Source organism: Orbicella faveolata, unplaced genomic scaffold (genome assembly GCF_042242905.1).
Source record: "Orbicella faveolata isolate gen_17 unplaced genomic scaffold, um_ofav_v1 contig_35, whole genome shotgun sequence".
Lineage (NCBI taxonomy): Eukaryota > Metazoa > Cnidaria > Anthozoa > Scleractinia > Merulinidae > Orbicella > Orbicella faveolata.
Window position 1 is genome coordinate 11,186,558 of NW_028301564.1, and position 15,943 is coordinate 11,202,500.

The 15,943-nt window shown below is 40.0% G+C and overlaps 3 protein-coding genes across 3 annotated transcripts; 1 reads left to right on the plus strand and 2 right to left on the minus strand.

Annotated features, from left to right (window-relative positions):
* Window positions 1–946: 946 nt before the first annotated feature.
* LOC149103266 (uncharacterized) lies at window positions 947–3,029 on the minus strand. The gene has a single exon (XM_089273736.1). The coding sequence runs from the start codon at window positions 2,814–2,816 to the stop codon at window positions 1,179–1,181; it is 1,638 nt and encodes a 545-aa protein (XP_089129862.1). The 5' UTR covers window positions 2,817–3,029; the 3' UTR covers window positions 947–1,178.
* A 310-nt stretch (window positions 3,030–3,339) lies between these two features.
* Window positions 3,340–4,871, plus strand: LOC149103267 (uncharacterized). Its single transcript, XM_089273737.1, has one exon. It carries the CDS (start codon window positions 3,656–3,658, stop codon window positions 4,655–4,657), a length of 1,002 nt encoding a protein of 333 aa, XP_089129863.1. The 5' UTR covers window positions 3,340–3,655; the 3' UTR covers window positions 4,658–4,871.
* A 4,377-nt stretch (window positions 4,872–9,248) lies between these two features.
* LOC110054767 (uncharacterized) lies at window positions 9,249–9,992 on the minus strand. The gene has a single exon (XM_020761124.1). The coding sequence runs from the start codon at window positions 9,990–9,992 to the stop codon at window positions 9,249–9,251; it is 744 nt and encodes a 247-aa protein (XP_020616783.1).
* Between the last annotated feature and the right edge of the window lie 5,951 nt (window positions 9,993–15,943).

Consider the following 15,943-nt stretch of genomic DNA (forward strand, 5'->3'; position numbering starts at 1 on the left):
CAAGCAAGTTAAATACCCTGGCCATCTCCATTCAGGATTTTATCAGTAAGCTACACATTAAATACAATCTTGAAAATTTGTCTTAATTAAATGTTTTAGTGAGAAGTACTCCTCCCTCCTCAAAGTAAATATACAATATAACGTATTGTAAGTAACTGTATGTACAGCAAGTAATCTAAGTAGAGTATTATATTGTTAGCAGTGTAAGTTGCCCTTATTGCAAGTAATTGTATTTTCTGTAAGGAACTGTATTGAGTGTTGTATTGGCAGCATAAGTAACCCGTATTGTAAGTAACGTAAGTAAGTATTGTAGAACTGTGTTTTGTAAATTAAAATTATTAAACAAAATAAATAAATAAATAAATCGAAGTGTGAGAAGAAGAGAGAAAGGGTTTTTCTGTATTTACTAACTTTTGAGAAACGTTTTTACCGACAATAATTTGTTTGTTGTTGGCTTGATAGTTAGGTTAACTGAGCAGTTTGAAGTTGTTTGTTTGTCCGAGATCGAGAAAACGTCAACTGATTCACCGCAATCCAAGAAAATTTTGTTGTGCCGCTTTGTCAGATTTTGACTGAACATTTTCGCGCAGTTAAATGTGCTTTTGACTTCGTGTATTAAGAAAAAGCAGGGCGAGATTCAATAAAAAATGTTTTTAAAAAGTGTCAATCTTATAAAAGAAATGGTAAGCGTGCAGCGTGTAACTATCGAGTTATGGATGCACTTGGGAGGTTTGCTAAGCACTCAAGAAGTTAGAGTCTCACGATCGCCTCGACTCGTGCGACTCTTACGCTTCGTTCGTGCTAATCAGCCTCCCTCGTGCATCCATAACTCAATAGTTGCACGCTGCACCCTTACCATTTCTTAAAAGATCTAATGTCTAAAAGGTGTGGACAAAAGTATCAGTAGAGAATCTCATTTCTAAGAATACCGGTACATAAGATTAAATTTGGAAATACAGTTAACGATAAAGATTAGCGAAAAAACTGAGCAACGACGTTTCGGTGTCATCCTGGCACCATTTTCAAGTTAAAAAATATTTGTGCGAAAAGTAAATTAATTTATACCAATGGTAGAGGTGCGAAATTGAATAAATTAAGATTAAGATAGCTGTTCAATGTTCATGTTCATTCCAATGAGGTGTCAAACACTGGTAATGAGTTCAGTGTCTGTTCAAAGCCTAAACAAATACTTTTGCGCGAATGGAGTCTGACTGTGTGTTAAGGCTCGGTTTCTTCTTGCGAATCCACAACATTTCGTGGATCAAGCAATCGAACTTTCCCTGACATTTCTTTAGGATCTTAAAGTTGTTAGTCAGGTCACCAACTGTATCAACTCGGTGTTCATTTTGAAGGTGTTTTCCGATGGCGGTAAATCGGTGTTCCTCAATGCGCTTGTAAAGATGACGGCTAGTGTAACCGACGTATTCTGCATCACACAGATCACATATATAGTTATAAACAACGCACTGTTGATTGATCAAAGGTGGTTTTGGCTCTTGTACTTTGAGATCATCGCCAATTTTACGGCTTCTGAACACCGGCTGTAGTTTGTGATCAAGTTTATTACTCAAGTCCGAGAGATGTTTCTTTACTATGTCCGCTGATTTCTGGTCTTTAAAAGGCAGGACAATGCGGTAGATATTCTCTGTTGGAGGCGTCGATCTTGTGTCTGGTGACATCACTGAATTAACGAAACGGGTGATGGTGGAGTTGACAAGAGAATCTGAGTACTTGAGGTTAGAAAAGATCAGTTTAAGGCGTTCGCATTCTGTTGAGAATAGTTCCCATGTTGAGGACAAGCGGTAAGCACGGTTTAACATGGTTTTAACTAAAGATCTTTTATAGCGGTTGTCGACATGACTTTGGTGGTGTAAGAGGAGACCAGTGTTTGTGGGTTTACGGTAAACACTTGTTACCAGCTTGCAGCCCTTCTTGCATATTTCAATGCCGACAAATGGTAGCTTACCGTTAGATGCGATCTCCATGGTGAAGGATATGGATGGATGACAGTTGTTCAAAGTCTTCAGAAAGGCTTCTGCGGTTGGTATGTCTTTCATTGTGGCTAGTGTATCATCCACGTAGCGTCTGTAGAAGTCTGGCAACTTGTTCTCGTTTTGTAGCTTTTCCTCGATAGAACAAAGAAAAGTATTGGCCATTAGGGGACCCAAGGGAGAGCCCATCGCTACTCCATCAATTTGTTGGTAGAGTTGACCGTTAAATTGAAATAGCTGGTCCTTTGTTGCTACTGACAACAGTTCAATTAGATCAGCTTTGCTGATGTTTAGATGGTGTGTTTTGTTAAACCAGTTGTCAACAAAAGCTCTATCAGCAAGGATCTCGATGGTTTCTTGTAGTGGGACGTTCGTAAATAGCGAAGAGACATCATAAGATACTAGGATGTCAGATTCGTTGAGGCTCAGATTGCGAATCTCATCAGCGAAGGAAAATGTGTCAGATATTGTGTAGCTGTTGATCGACAGGGGCTTCAGTTTATCGTAGAGCCATCTCGCGAGGGCGAAGTTGTAAGTACTTGTGGCGGATAGAATGGGCCTCATCGCCAGTTTTTCTTTATGAGTCTTTGGCAGACCATAAAGATGGGCGAGTCGTGATCCTTTCGGGCAAACTGAGTCGGCAATCTGTTTTGGGAGAATTTTGCGCACGACAGATTCAAGGTGTTTCTCTTTCTGCCGTAAAGGGTGGTAGTTTTTGAGCGGTCGTCCACGCGTCTTGGGTCTCTCCGAACTTACGGCGGTAAATTTAGCTGTATCGTTGATGGAAGATTCACTCAAAAGGCGAACATATTCTGCCTTATCCATAACAACTACTCCTGTACCTTTATCTGGTTTCGTGATTACGATGTCATCTCTTCGTTTTAGTTGCTCAATAGCTCTTTGTAGCGCTTTCGGTGGTTTGGGGGCTTTGCACTCGATGTAGTTAAGCGCGATCGATCGAAGGGTGGCCGCAGCTAATTCCTTCTTATTGTCGGATAATGAAGGCTCCAGTTGCCAGAAGGCTTTCTCGAAGCTAGCTTGAATATGTTCGCCTTTTGAGTGAATCTTCCATCAACGATATAGCTAAATTTACCGCCGTAAGTTCGGAGAGACCCAAGACGCGTGGACGACCGCTCAAAAACTACCACCCTTTACTGCAGAAAGAGAAACACCTTGAATCTGTCGTGCGCAAAATTCTCCCAAAACAGATTGCCGACTCAGTTTGCCCGAAAGGATCACGACTCGCCCATCTTTATGGTCTGCCAAAGACTCATAAAGAAAAACTGGCGATGAGGCCCATTCTATCCGCCACAAGTACTTACAACTTCGCCCTCGCGAGATAGCTCGACGATAAACTGAAGCCCCTGTCGATCAACAGCTACACAATATCTGACACATTTTCCTTCGCTGATGAGATTCGCAATCTGAGCCTCAACGAATCTGACATCCTAGTATCTTATGATGTCTCTTCGCTTTTTACGAACGTCCCACTACAAGAAACCATCGAGATCCTTGCTGATAGAGCTTTTGTTGACAACTGGTTTAACAAAACACACCATCTAAACATCAGCAAAGCTGATCTAATTGAACTGTTGTCAGTAGCAACAAAGGACCAGCTATTTCAATTTAACGGTCAACTCTACCAACAAATTGATGGAGTAGCGATGGGCTCTCCCTTGGGTCCCCTAATGGCCAATACTTTTCTTTGTTCTATCGAGGAAAAGCTACAAAACGAGAACAAGTTGCCAGACTTCTACAGACGCTACGTGGATGATACACTAGCCACAATGAAAGACATACCAACCGCAGAAGCCTTTCTGAAGACTTTGAACAACTGTCATCCATCCATATCCTTCACCATGGAGATCGCATCTAACGGTAAGCTACCATTTGTCGGCATTGAAATATGCAAGAAGGGCTGCAAGCTGGTAACAAGTGTTTACCGTAAACCCACAAACACTGGTCTCCTCTTACACCACCAAAGTCATGTCGACAACCGCTATAAAAGATCTTTAGTTAAAACCATGTTAAACCGTGCTTACCGCTTGTCCTCAACATGGGAACTATTCTCAACAGAATGCGAACGCCTTAAACTGATCTTTTCTAACCTCAAGTACTCAGATTCTCTTGTCAACTCCACCATCACCCGTTTCGTTAATTCAGTGATGTCACCAGACACAAGATCGACGCCTCCAACAGAGAATATCTACCGCATTGTCCTGCCTTTTAAAGACCAGAAATCAGCGGACATAGTAAAGAAACATCTCTCGGACTTGCGTAATAAACTTGATCACAAACTACAGCCGGTGTTCAGAAGCCGTAAAATTGGCGATGATCTCAAAGTACAAGAGCCAAAACCACCTTTGATCAATCAACAGTGCGTTGTTTATAACTATATATGTGATCTGTGTGATGCAGAATACGTCGGTTACACTAGCCGTCATCTTTACAAGCGCATTGAGGAACACCGATTTACCGCCATCGGAAAACACCTTCAAAATGAACACCGAGTTGATACAGTTGGTGACCTGACTAACAACTTTAAGATCCTAAAGAAATGTCAGGGAAAGTTCGATTGCTTGATCCACGAAATGTTGTGGATTCGCAAGAAGAAACCGAGCCTTAACACACAGTCAGACTCCATTCGCGCAAAAGTATTTGTTTAGGCTTTGAACAGACACTGAACTCATTACCAGTGTTTGACACCTCATTGGAATGAACATGAACATTGAACAGCTATCTTAATCTTAATTTATTCAATTTCGCACCTCTACCATTGGTATAAATTAATTTACTTTTCGCACAAATATTTTTTAACTTGAAAATGGTGCCAGGATGACACCGAAACGTCGTTGCTCAGTTTTTTCGCTAATCTTTATCGTTAACCGGTACATAACTTGAACAAAACCGCGAAACAAGTCAAGGATAGCACATGAATAAAAGATAACTCTGTGTCAGTTCTCATATAAAATAACTGCACTAATCAAAACTGCATTGCTGGGCTAAACCGCACTTCACCTTGTACCAATCAAAACTGCGTTGCTGGGGAAAAACTTGGAACCTCGTACCTGTCAAAACCACATTGCAGAGCGAAACTTGGAAAAAGTAGGCACTTTACACCAATCAAAACCGCGGCTGTGATGCAGTAATTATCGGGAATTTTCTCAGGAGTTTACGGAAACAGTCGGAGCTTTTCAAGGCGTCTTCGGTCTTTCGGCAGTTCACAGCAGCTTCCTCGTATCAACCTTTACTTTGGTAAGCACTCAGTTCTGTAATTCATTATAGAACACTGAGTCGTTTTACCTTGGTTTCACTTAGTAGTCTACTTTCGATCACTTTAGATTACTGTACTCCTGGCAACTACTATCATTTGTAGTTCTTTTTACTTAAGATCGAACGTTATATTAGCTCATTTTTACATCGGTAAAGGTTATTTTTAATCATTTTAGTGTCATTTCAGATCATTTTAGATTTATTTTAGATATACTCTAGATCATTTTAGGTCACCGTTTTTTGCTGTCAAAGTATCCTTTAGGGTGCACTCGAAGAAAGAATAATTAGAAGAAACGCTCTCATTTAATTTCTGGTTTTTAGGCTTGATTTCCTCATCTCTGTTGGGTCTACAAGTGTGCGCAGGATCCTTTATTGAATAGTGGCTAGTGATCGAACCTATTCCATTTTAAGTGGCATCTTTTAGGGGACTAATGAAGCCTGAGCAACTCCCATATTAGTCTCCTTTAGGAGTTAAATTAAAATGTTTCGACGAGCATCCCTGACCTTTTCATACGCGAGTTCGCCCAGCTTTCAAATGTCTAACAGGAAGTGAGCCAGTGAAGGAGTGAAGGAGTGAAATCGCTTCACCACTACAACTTGTTGAAAATGGCTTTACGGGCCCGAAATGTTTCCGGAGCTTTTGAGAAACGGGCCCCTGGTGTTCAAATCAATCATACAGGGTGCTCCTCCCATTGAACAGCATTGAATTGGTTTGACAGTGAGAAATTCAAGCTAAAAAACATACGCTGTCGACCGTGCAGAAACGATCAATAAATAAGAAATATTGCCACAAAAACAAATCACTTGGTAAATCTTTCCGACTTGGGCACAAGCTACTGCCAACGCTTTAATACTGGTCAGCGGATGTAGAAAAAGGTTAACAGGAGTCGAAGGAAGGACGGAAGGAAGGAGTGCCGTATTCCATTCACACGTACATCTCGGATTGATGACTACGTCATTATCTGAGTTAAAAAGGCAGTAGCTCTTGTCACATTAATTTATTTGTTGAAGGACTTTTTTTAAACAGATAACCTTTCATGAACCTTTTTGTCCTTTTTTTGTTCATCGGTAATAGTGCAGGTGATTTTGACGAAAAGAATGCAGCAAATTCGGAGTCAAAATTTTTCTTGACTAGCAAAAGAAAAGCATGCGTTCTGGCGACGAAAATAAACAAACCCACCTTTTTTGCATGCCTTAATATCAATAAAATGTCTCCAACTGCAACAATCCCAATGTCTTGAGAATGTTCTTTGTGATGCTATCGAGCATATTTTCTTGCATCCTAGATAAGTAAAATAATACAGTAAAACAAAGCGACTTATTTTTGTGCCATAAATACCGCAAATGTAAATCAAGAATAGTTATTTTGTTCTTCTCATTTAGGAATAAACATTGACAGGATTGCTTTGAATTTTCAATGCAGTATTGCTTAATTAAGCTGGGCAGATTATATTTTTCGACACAATTGTATTAATACTTAACATACACAGAAAAACACACTGATTTTTATCAAAAACTTGAGCGTACTCTTCCACAAACTCCTGTTTTATCCCTGCGTTGCGAAGGAAAGCTTTCCACCTACAAGGAATGCAAACAATTTTTAAACGAGCGAATTTACTTGTTTTTACGGAGCAGCAAAACAAAAATTCGTCGGCAGCTCAATATTAAAGTGTTTGCCTTCTTAAATCCATGCCCCAAATTATATTTGAATAACAATAAAACGGATTGCACAAATAGCTGTGAACACTTGTGTCCTTGAGTGATCCCATGTACCCAGACGTAGTTGGAGGAACGATCGCCGCCATCTTGGATTAGAACGAGTCACCTACGAATGCCCCACATTCCTCAGGACAAGAGCGACAAAACGTGCGAATCCCCCACATACTGGAGACTGAAAGAGCTGCCAATAAGATGATGAAGCCCAACTAAAGCCCCACATATCCCGGGGTGGGAGTGGGGGGGGGGGGGGGCTAGGTTCGGTAACAGTTCGGTACCGTCGTACAAATTTGAAATGAGACCGGTAGGCCTTCGATTATCGTTCGTGTAAAACCGAGAGAAAATGGATATCATACGTTCAAATATTTTCTGACTATGGACATTGGACCAACTTCTGTGCGACTACCAGTTACAGAAGACCGAATAGTGCTGAACACAATCCGAAAATTGGACACTCTACTTACTTACACACATGATGACATTCTGACTACAACTGTCTGACAGCAGTAGCCATAATTGTAAGTTTGAACAAACTTCTAAATGTTACCGCGATCGAAAAGCCTGTCCGACACAGTGGTAGTGACGTTTACAAAAGCCTGTTTTATAAGGCGATTGAAAAAAATATTGGGTGATGCCCATAGTAAAGGCCATTCGTGGTAAAGAAAACCTAGAAAACCAAGAACCACCCAGCCAATTGATCGATTCGATCCAAAGTTTGCAACTCGTCTTTGAGTTACAACGCAAAATTTGGAGAAATTTGCACATCTTAAGTTTGGTGAAGTTAACGACATTGGAAAAAGATGGTAACAGAGAGCGGTATTGTTCAAACCTGTTGGAATGACGACAATTAAGAAAGGCATCTTCAGAAAAGACGACAGAAGTCATCTTGACAGATCTTACGACATTCCTCAACTGCCTTGTTTACGAAATGTTGTTGATATAAGAGCTTAGACCATCACCAAACGTGCAATCGGACTCGATTCGCTTGAAACTATTCTTGTATAATTTTTGTATAGTCACACATACAGGAATGCCATCTAATGACATTTAAAACTCGACTGTTTTAAAGTGCAACTAACCTCAATTTTTTTTCCTTTGGTAAATACTCTGCATTTCTACAGGCGTTTAACTTTATAATTTCTATGCTCACGACCGTGCAATGTGGGAACTGCTTGTGGGTCAGGCTTGTAGTGACGTCATCGCATGAACACGCTGAAAGCATTCAAGAGACGTTTGACTGGGCTTCGAGCACTGTGAACACATATTTGAGGTTGTTGGACTTTTAAATGACAGAACTGTACCATCTAGGAATACAATTCGGAGTCCAGCTGCGATTAGTACAGCTAAGATGTAGCGAACATGTCAGTCAATAAAGAGAACTATCTGGACTCCCTTCTTTTCTGGTACAGTGGAACCCCGTTAGTCCGGTCACCAATGGACCTCAGAGATCCGACCATATTAACAGGGTGACTGTAATAAATGGGTTTTTAAAAATAAGAAAATGACTGACTGAGCATTTGTTCAGGCCTAAATCAAATGGCCGGAATAATGAGTAGCCGTGAGGCAAGGTTTGTGGGATTGAATTTGTGTTTGATTTTTATCTAAAACAAACGCGTCAGGAGTCGGCTACAAAACGTGATTTTCAAACCATCGAAAAACGGGGGTAAAATTTCAGTTTGACCGCAAAAGAGAAATCAGCAGTTACTTTCATTTCCCCGAGTTAGGCCTAGTTTATACATTGAACTTCATTCAGACGAATTAATTCAGGGGATGAAGGCCTTGTTATTGAACTAGAACTGTGCTGTTTGCAGAAGACTCATCAGTAGAGGTTTCAGCTGGCTGATAAGTAGAGAACCTCTGTTGTAGGCCACGAGGGCCACTGGGATCTGTTTGGCAACCATGTGGGACCATGTTTGCACAGTGAAGAAGTCTTCAGTTGATGTGCCGTTGTCCCTCTTGTGAGAAGATCGGAGAGGTTTTCAGTTGTAGGGCAGTACTTCTAGTTGGGAATAGATGTCAGCTTCTTTACTTCTTGGATGCGATTGTTGATAAATGGCTTGTGCAACTTGGTGCTCTTGAGCCAATGAAGTATAATTTGGCTGTCAGACCACAATGTGACTCTTGTAACTTGCAGTTGTTCTTGAAGATATGGAGCTAAACGTGCAGCTGTTAAAGCTGCCATAAGTTCCAGCTCTGGAAGGGTGAGTTTCTTCTTTGTTGCAGCAACACGTGACTTCGCCATGGCTAGCAACGACTGGTTTTCACGTACTAAGTAAGCAGCGGCTCCATAGGCCTTTCGGCTCGCATCAGCGAAAACATGTAGTTCTGTATCACTGCTATCGACAGAGACATCAGAAGTGAAGTAGCCACGCGCAGATTCCTTAGCATATCCATGCTGACTTGGTCTGTAGACTGCGTGAGGTGCTTGTTGAGAGTGGCACTTAAGATAAAGGGGGAACTTGTGGTACCAAACATAACAGACTTCAATTGGTACACAATGAATTCATTTTCCGGGTCATCGGTATTAGATAGCCAGTAGAATCGCGTGGCATCTCCATCGGCTTGGTGTAGGTTTACATGTAAAAATGCCTTTTCAATGTCTGTAGTTATGGCATACTTGTGGACACGGAAGCGTAGAAGTATGCCGGTAAGGTCATTGAGAAGCGGAGGGCCTGGCTGTAAGCAATCATTCAAGCTGGGTTGTTCACCTTTTTTGAAGCTGTGGTCGTACACCATGCGAAGGGGCGTTGTGGTAGAGTCTTTGAGGACAGCATGATGAGGTATGTAATGGCATACTCTGTTGGTCATATCTGGATTTTTCACCCTCTCATTAAAGCCTCGAGACTGTTGTTCTTGGATGATGTCATTGTACATGCGTAGTTTCTCAGGATCTGCAGCCAGTTTTCTGATCGTGAAGCAGGTTCTCTGCTTAGTGATTTCTGCATTTGATGGTGGAGGGGGATGTTCTGGTCGCCATGGTAACTTTGCACTGTACCGGCCATCCTCCAACATGATAGACGAGTCTTGATAATGCTTCAGAACGTCATCTGGTGTTTCTTCTGAGGAGTTTGGCTGAACACCAACTGATTCTATCTGCCAGAAACGTTCCGAATCAAATTGTTGTTGATGATGCTCAGTCACAACATTTAAAATAGAAGTGTTGAGGTTCTCTGAATGGTTACTGTATGGCTGTCGTAATACCTTTTTTTTTTAGCGTATTTATCATTTCCCTTCGAATCCAACGCTTCTATAAAACCAAAAGAAAACATATTTTACCCACAATAAAGAAAACAATATCCGTAACATTGTCCTTGTATTAATGTTTCAACAGATTTGGCGAGCAAACATCACAGGTTGCGTGACTCAAAATTTGGCCGAGTGGAAGCTTGGGTCTGGTCACCGACAAAACTAAAAAAAACAAGAAGATCCGTTAGATCTTATAACCGCGCTTTTAAACTCTAACTCCTTGCTTAGCACTACAGTTGCAACGCAGTGCACATTCCAAAGCAGTCCCTGATGATTCTTTTGTTACTGTAGACATCACATCACTTGATGAACACAAACTCTATTATTCCACTATCAGTCGTAGCCGTTATGAAATCTCGGATGACGTAATGGTCTCAATCTGGAACTTTCTTTGGGATATGTATGGGCAGGAACGATATGAAAGATACGATAATAACACTATTAACAACAGCTTTCTTTCTTAAAAGTCATGATGAAATTTAATTGGTGTTTTCTACGAGTAAAGGGCTAGCAAAGTAGTCACACGAGTCACATAATTCAAGACTTCCGTTATCCACGGCTACCTTTAGTACGGTGGTTATTTCCCTACCAATGACGTAATCCTTGCATGTTTTGACAAGTTCTTTGCTTGGCTTGCAAATATTTAATTTTCCTTCTGATCACCGAACTCGCTGCGATGACACAGCCAAAGAATTTACTTCATTGGCCTAAAACCACAAGAATACTCGAAAAACTGCAAATAAATTAATGACCGTCGCTTCTGCCGAAATAAACTTAAAAAGTAAACACGATTTTATTTGTCACGTAGCGAAAGTGAAAGCTGCAGCGTCAGCGCATTCCGTGGCTGTCGTAATACCTTTTTTTTAGCGTATTTATTATTTCCCTTCGAATCCAACGCTTCGATAAAACCAAAAGAAAATATATTTTACCCAAAGTAAAGAAAATAATATCCGTAACATTGCCCTTGTATTAATGTTTCAACAGCTTTTGGCGAGTAAACATCACAGGTTGTGTCATTCAAAATTTGGCCGCGTGGAAGTTTGGGTTTGGCCACCGACAAAACTAAAAAAAAAAAAAATATTAAACCACGGGTAAACCATGAACCGCGCTCGGCCCATGGCCGCGCGGTTAAAAAAAAAAATAAAAAAAATAAACCATGGGTAAACCATGAACCGCGCTCGGCCCATGGCCGCGCGGTTAAAAAAAAAAAGATAAACCACGGGTAAACCATGAACCGCGCTCGGCCCATGGCCGCGCGGTTAAAAAATAAAAATTAACCACGGGTAAACCATGAACCGCGCCGTGCGGTTAAAAAATAAACCACGGGTAAATCATGAACCGCGCTCGGCCCATGGCCGCGCGGTTAATAACAAAGAAGCAATGGAAAACTCTATTGTATTTGAACAGAGTTGTTTTATTTCTGTCTATTAAGTTAATAGACCGGGTAGAAATCGATTTATTCCCAATCGTAGATTTTTATAATGACTGAGGCGTATAAGAAGCAACCGAGATTTATATAGACTTTAGCCCAAGGCGCTAAAGCCGGTAGTAATCATGTCCAAAGGAAATTTCTTTTCTGCTTAGCGTCTATTTAAAGTGAAAATACAAATTGACGATCCAAACACGGAAAAGCAATTTCCATGTCGCCTATACATAATTAATATTTCCCAGGTTGGAAAATTAAGTACACGTAATAGAAATAATGTATATTTTATTCTGTTACTAAATTACCCTGCTAAAATGTATTTCTTCCTATTCTATACTCAATAATGGGCCGAATTGGGCAAGGGTTCTTCGGAATGAAGGTTCTTTAACTTGGAAAGCTTGGTACCTGGTAGACCACATAATGAGGCTTCTGTCAGCAAAACTATTTCACTTATAGGAGTGATCAGATTTCTAGCCAGTAAGCGGTACGTGTTAAATCGTATTCAACGAGCAGAGAGAGTGAGACCCATGTTAAGCTTACTAATATATTCCTAAAATTTCACCTCTTTTTAATGAGAAAATCACATGACTTCTGTTACTAAAAATAATTCTATTACATCATTCTACCTATTTTCAGATTATGACGTAACACCTCCAATGACACCCTACACTCCTCCATCTCGATGATGTCACTATTCTATATTTAGATTATGATGTCATCATTTTTGTTGACGTCAACCTCTTGGGGTATTGTGACGTGACGGTGTCCCTGTGTCCTGGTCGCAGAACTCTCTGTTGTATACTAATGAAACGAAATAAACGTTCAAAGTCACTGTTTTAACTATTTCAGTGTGGCAACAGTTCACAACATTGTCATAGACGTTTGTGAAGTAATAATAAGAAACCTATGGAAAGAGTCAGTGCAAGCTAATTTTCCACCTACTGAACAGAATTTAAAAGAGAAAATGGTTGATATGGAAATGTTATGGCAGTTTCCTTCTTGCTGGGGTGCTGTAGATGGCTGTCACACCCTATTCAGTGTCCACCAGGTGGACTGAAAACCTGTAAAGAATATCATAACTTTAAAAAGTTTTACTCCATAGTCATGATGGCAGTTGTTGATGCACAAGACCGCTTCATCCGGGTAAGTGTTGGTTTCCCTGGAAATTCACATGATTCTGTGATTTTTCAGTAAACTGAACTGTGGTATGATATTACGGAAAACGATATAAACCACCAATTACTAAAACAATTGGAGACACTGAGGTTTATCCAATGGTTTTAGGAGATTCAGCGTTTCCATTTAGAATATGGTTGATAAAACCATATGGTAATGAAAGACTTACACCTGAACAGGGTTATTTCAATTATCAGCTGAGCCGTGCAAGGATGGTAACTGAATGAACACTTGGTCAACTGAAGAGCAGGTGGAGGGTGTTACATCGAAAGCTAGAATTCCAACCAGATGCAGTAAAGCTGGTGCGCTAACATGTATTGTTCTCCATAACATCTGTATTGCTGCGAATGATACTCTCCCTCCCCAGCCGGATCTGAGAATTGATCCTTTCACGTAAAAGAGGAGAAGTAGGGATGAGATCAAAGAATTGTTATTTATGCGAAACTGCACCAAAACAAAAGATTCATCTCGTCATGCTGGAGCTATCAGGGAGGCTCTGGCGAAGAAGTTGTGGCAGGAACAAGTGTGAGATAACATTATTTTATTTTAAATCAATGAAACAGTTTTCTCTCAGCCACTAATTTTAAATTCATGGAAAATCATTTTATATTTAACAAGTTTCAGTTTCATAAATTATATTACCAGACACAAGTCTACATTGAATTCAACTTGATCAATGGGCATGTTCATATACATGTACATGTATAAGACAATATACTAAAGAATTGCTTCTTTGTTTTGCTTTGATATTCATGTCCCTAGTAAATGTAACTGTTCAAGCCATAACATAAAATCTTAAAAGTTGTTGTCACTGACTTAAAAATCTTAAAATAGACGTTTCGGCTAAAATGCTATAACCTTTTTCAGTGATGAAATGAATGTTAATGACGTCTAAATGTAAATGAGATGTCTATAAGAATGTGAGGAACTCGCTAGGGATTAATTTAGCATTTTGTAAATGTCTGGTATATGCGCGTAGTCATTAATTGAGTTCGGTTCGCGAATGGAATGCCACGCTTCCAAGAACAATCTACGCGACCACAAGGGACAGCGGTCTATGACCTTGACATTATTAAAATCAAAAAATATTCGGCTGTCCCATGGGTTCACCTGTAAGCGCCATCTTCGCAAATTTGGTGATGGAACACGTCGAAGAGACAGGGTTAAGTACTGCACCACACCCCCCTAAGTGGTGGTACAGATATGTCGACGATAGCCATGTTTGCCTCGCCCGTGAGCATCTCACTGAATTTCACTCCCATCTTAACTCGATCAACCAGCACATCAAATTCACGGTCGAAGAAGAGAGTGATAGATCCATCGCATTCCTCGACACGAAGACAACTAGAAATACTGATGGATCAATTAAAACCAGTGTTTACAGAAAAGCAACCCATACCGACAAGTATCTCCATTTCAACTCTCACCACCCTTTGCAACACAAACGCTCAGTGGCCAGAACCCTTCTTGACAGAGCAAAGAATATTCCGTCGACTGACGAAGACAAAAAATCCGAAGTACAACACGTGGTGGACGCATTCAAAACCAATGGTTACAAGAACCAATTCTTAAAAAGCTGCCAAAGAACCAAACCACCTAAAGCATTAAAGGCACAGAGGCTTTGTTACTTTGCCATATTTTCAAGGAATCTCTGAAAAATTGCAAGAACTTTGGGACAATTCGACGTAAATGTTGCTCATAAACCCGTCAAGACGGTTGGTTCGATCCTGAAGAAATCGAAGGTCAAATTTGATCAAGACCTGTCAACTGGTGTCGTGTATAAAATCAATTGTAAAAACTGTGAAAAACTTTACATCGGTCAAACATCCAGAGCACTGAGATCCAGAACAAAAGAACATAAAAGAGCCGTCCTCACATGTGACAAGAACTCTCTTTTGGCGCAACACTATATGAAAAACAACCACGAATTTGATTTTAATGATGTCAAGGTCATAGACCGCTGTCCCTTGTGGTCGCGTAGATTGTTCTTGGAAGCGTGGCATTCCGTTCGCGAACCGAACTCAATTAATGACCAAGCGCATATTCCAGACATTTACAAAATGCTAAATTAATCCCTAGCGAGTTCCTCACATTCTTATAAACATCTCATTTACATTTAGACGCCATTAACATTCATTTCATCACTGAAGAAGGTTATAGTATTTTAGCCGAAACGTCTATTTTAAGATTTTTAAGTCAGTGACAACAACTTTTCAGATTTTATTACTATGCCTGACTACATCTACAGTATTTTTAAAGCCATAACATGTTGATGAAAAAGTTAGATAACCAAACGTAACGATAAATGTAAACTTGAGTTAACAATGACATGAAGTTAAATTTTGACCATAAGCCATTTGGTTGCTCTATCTGTTCATAACACTGTTTGATTATTCTTTATTATCATTATCATTATCATTATCATTATTATTATTATTATGGGAAGGTGGAGTGCAATCAGAATTTTACAAAACTCATTTTCAGGAGGACATGTTCATATTTATAACAAAATAACTTTTCCAGAGATTTGTCACAACCGACATGTATATCTCTCTGGGGGCAATAAGGATTGATGATGTGTTTAATAAAAGTGTTTTTGAATGTATGGATAATTTATTCTTATGGAAGTTCTCTGGAACTGCTTTTTTAAGTTTCAGACCTTACTTAGAAATTACAGGTGATGTATTTTATTTACATGCAGGATTATTGACTTCCATTACCCACATACCAGCCAATTTGAAAAAAAAATAAATCAAGCAAAACCTTAAATTAAGTTTAGTGAACCTTAAATAGGCTCTTTGCATGATAGAGTCATGTGACCTTGTCCACCATAAAAATTGTTCTTGGAACAAAATAGATGCCAGAAATAAAAGGGGCACATGACAAAGTCCCAAATGGCCACATTTGAAGCCCCTGGCATTGCACAGTGAATTTTTTATTCAGGGGTTTGTGAAAACCATGTTGCTGGAAAGAGAACAATGTTGCTGGAACACCTTGTTCACTGGCAACTTTTTCAAACTTCAATAACAACTCATTGCTCAATGCTAGAGGCCTCAAACTTGGCATGTTACTATTTTTGGCATGCTTGTTTTGTTTCTGACATCTATTTTTAGCC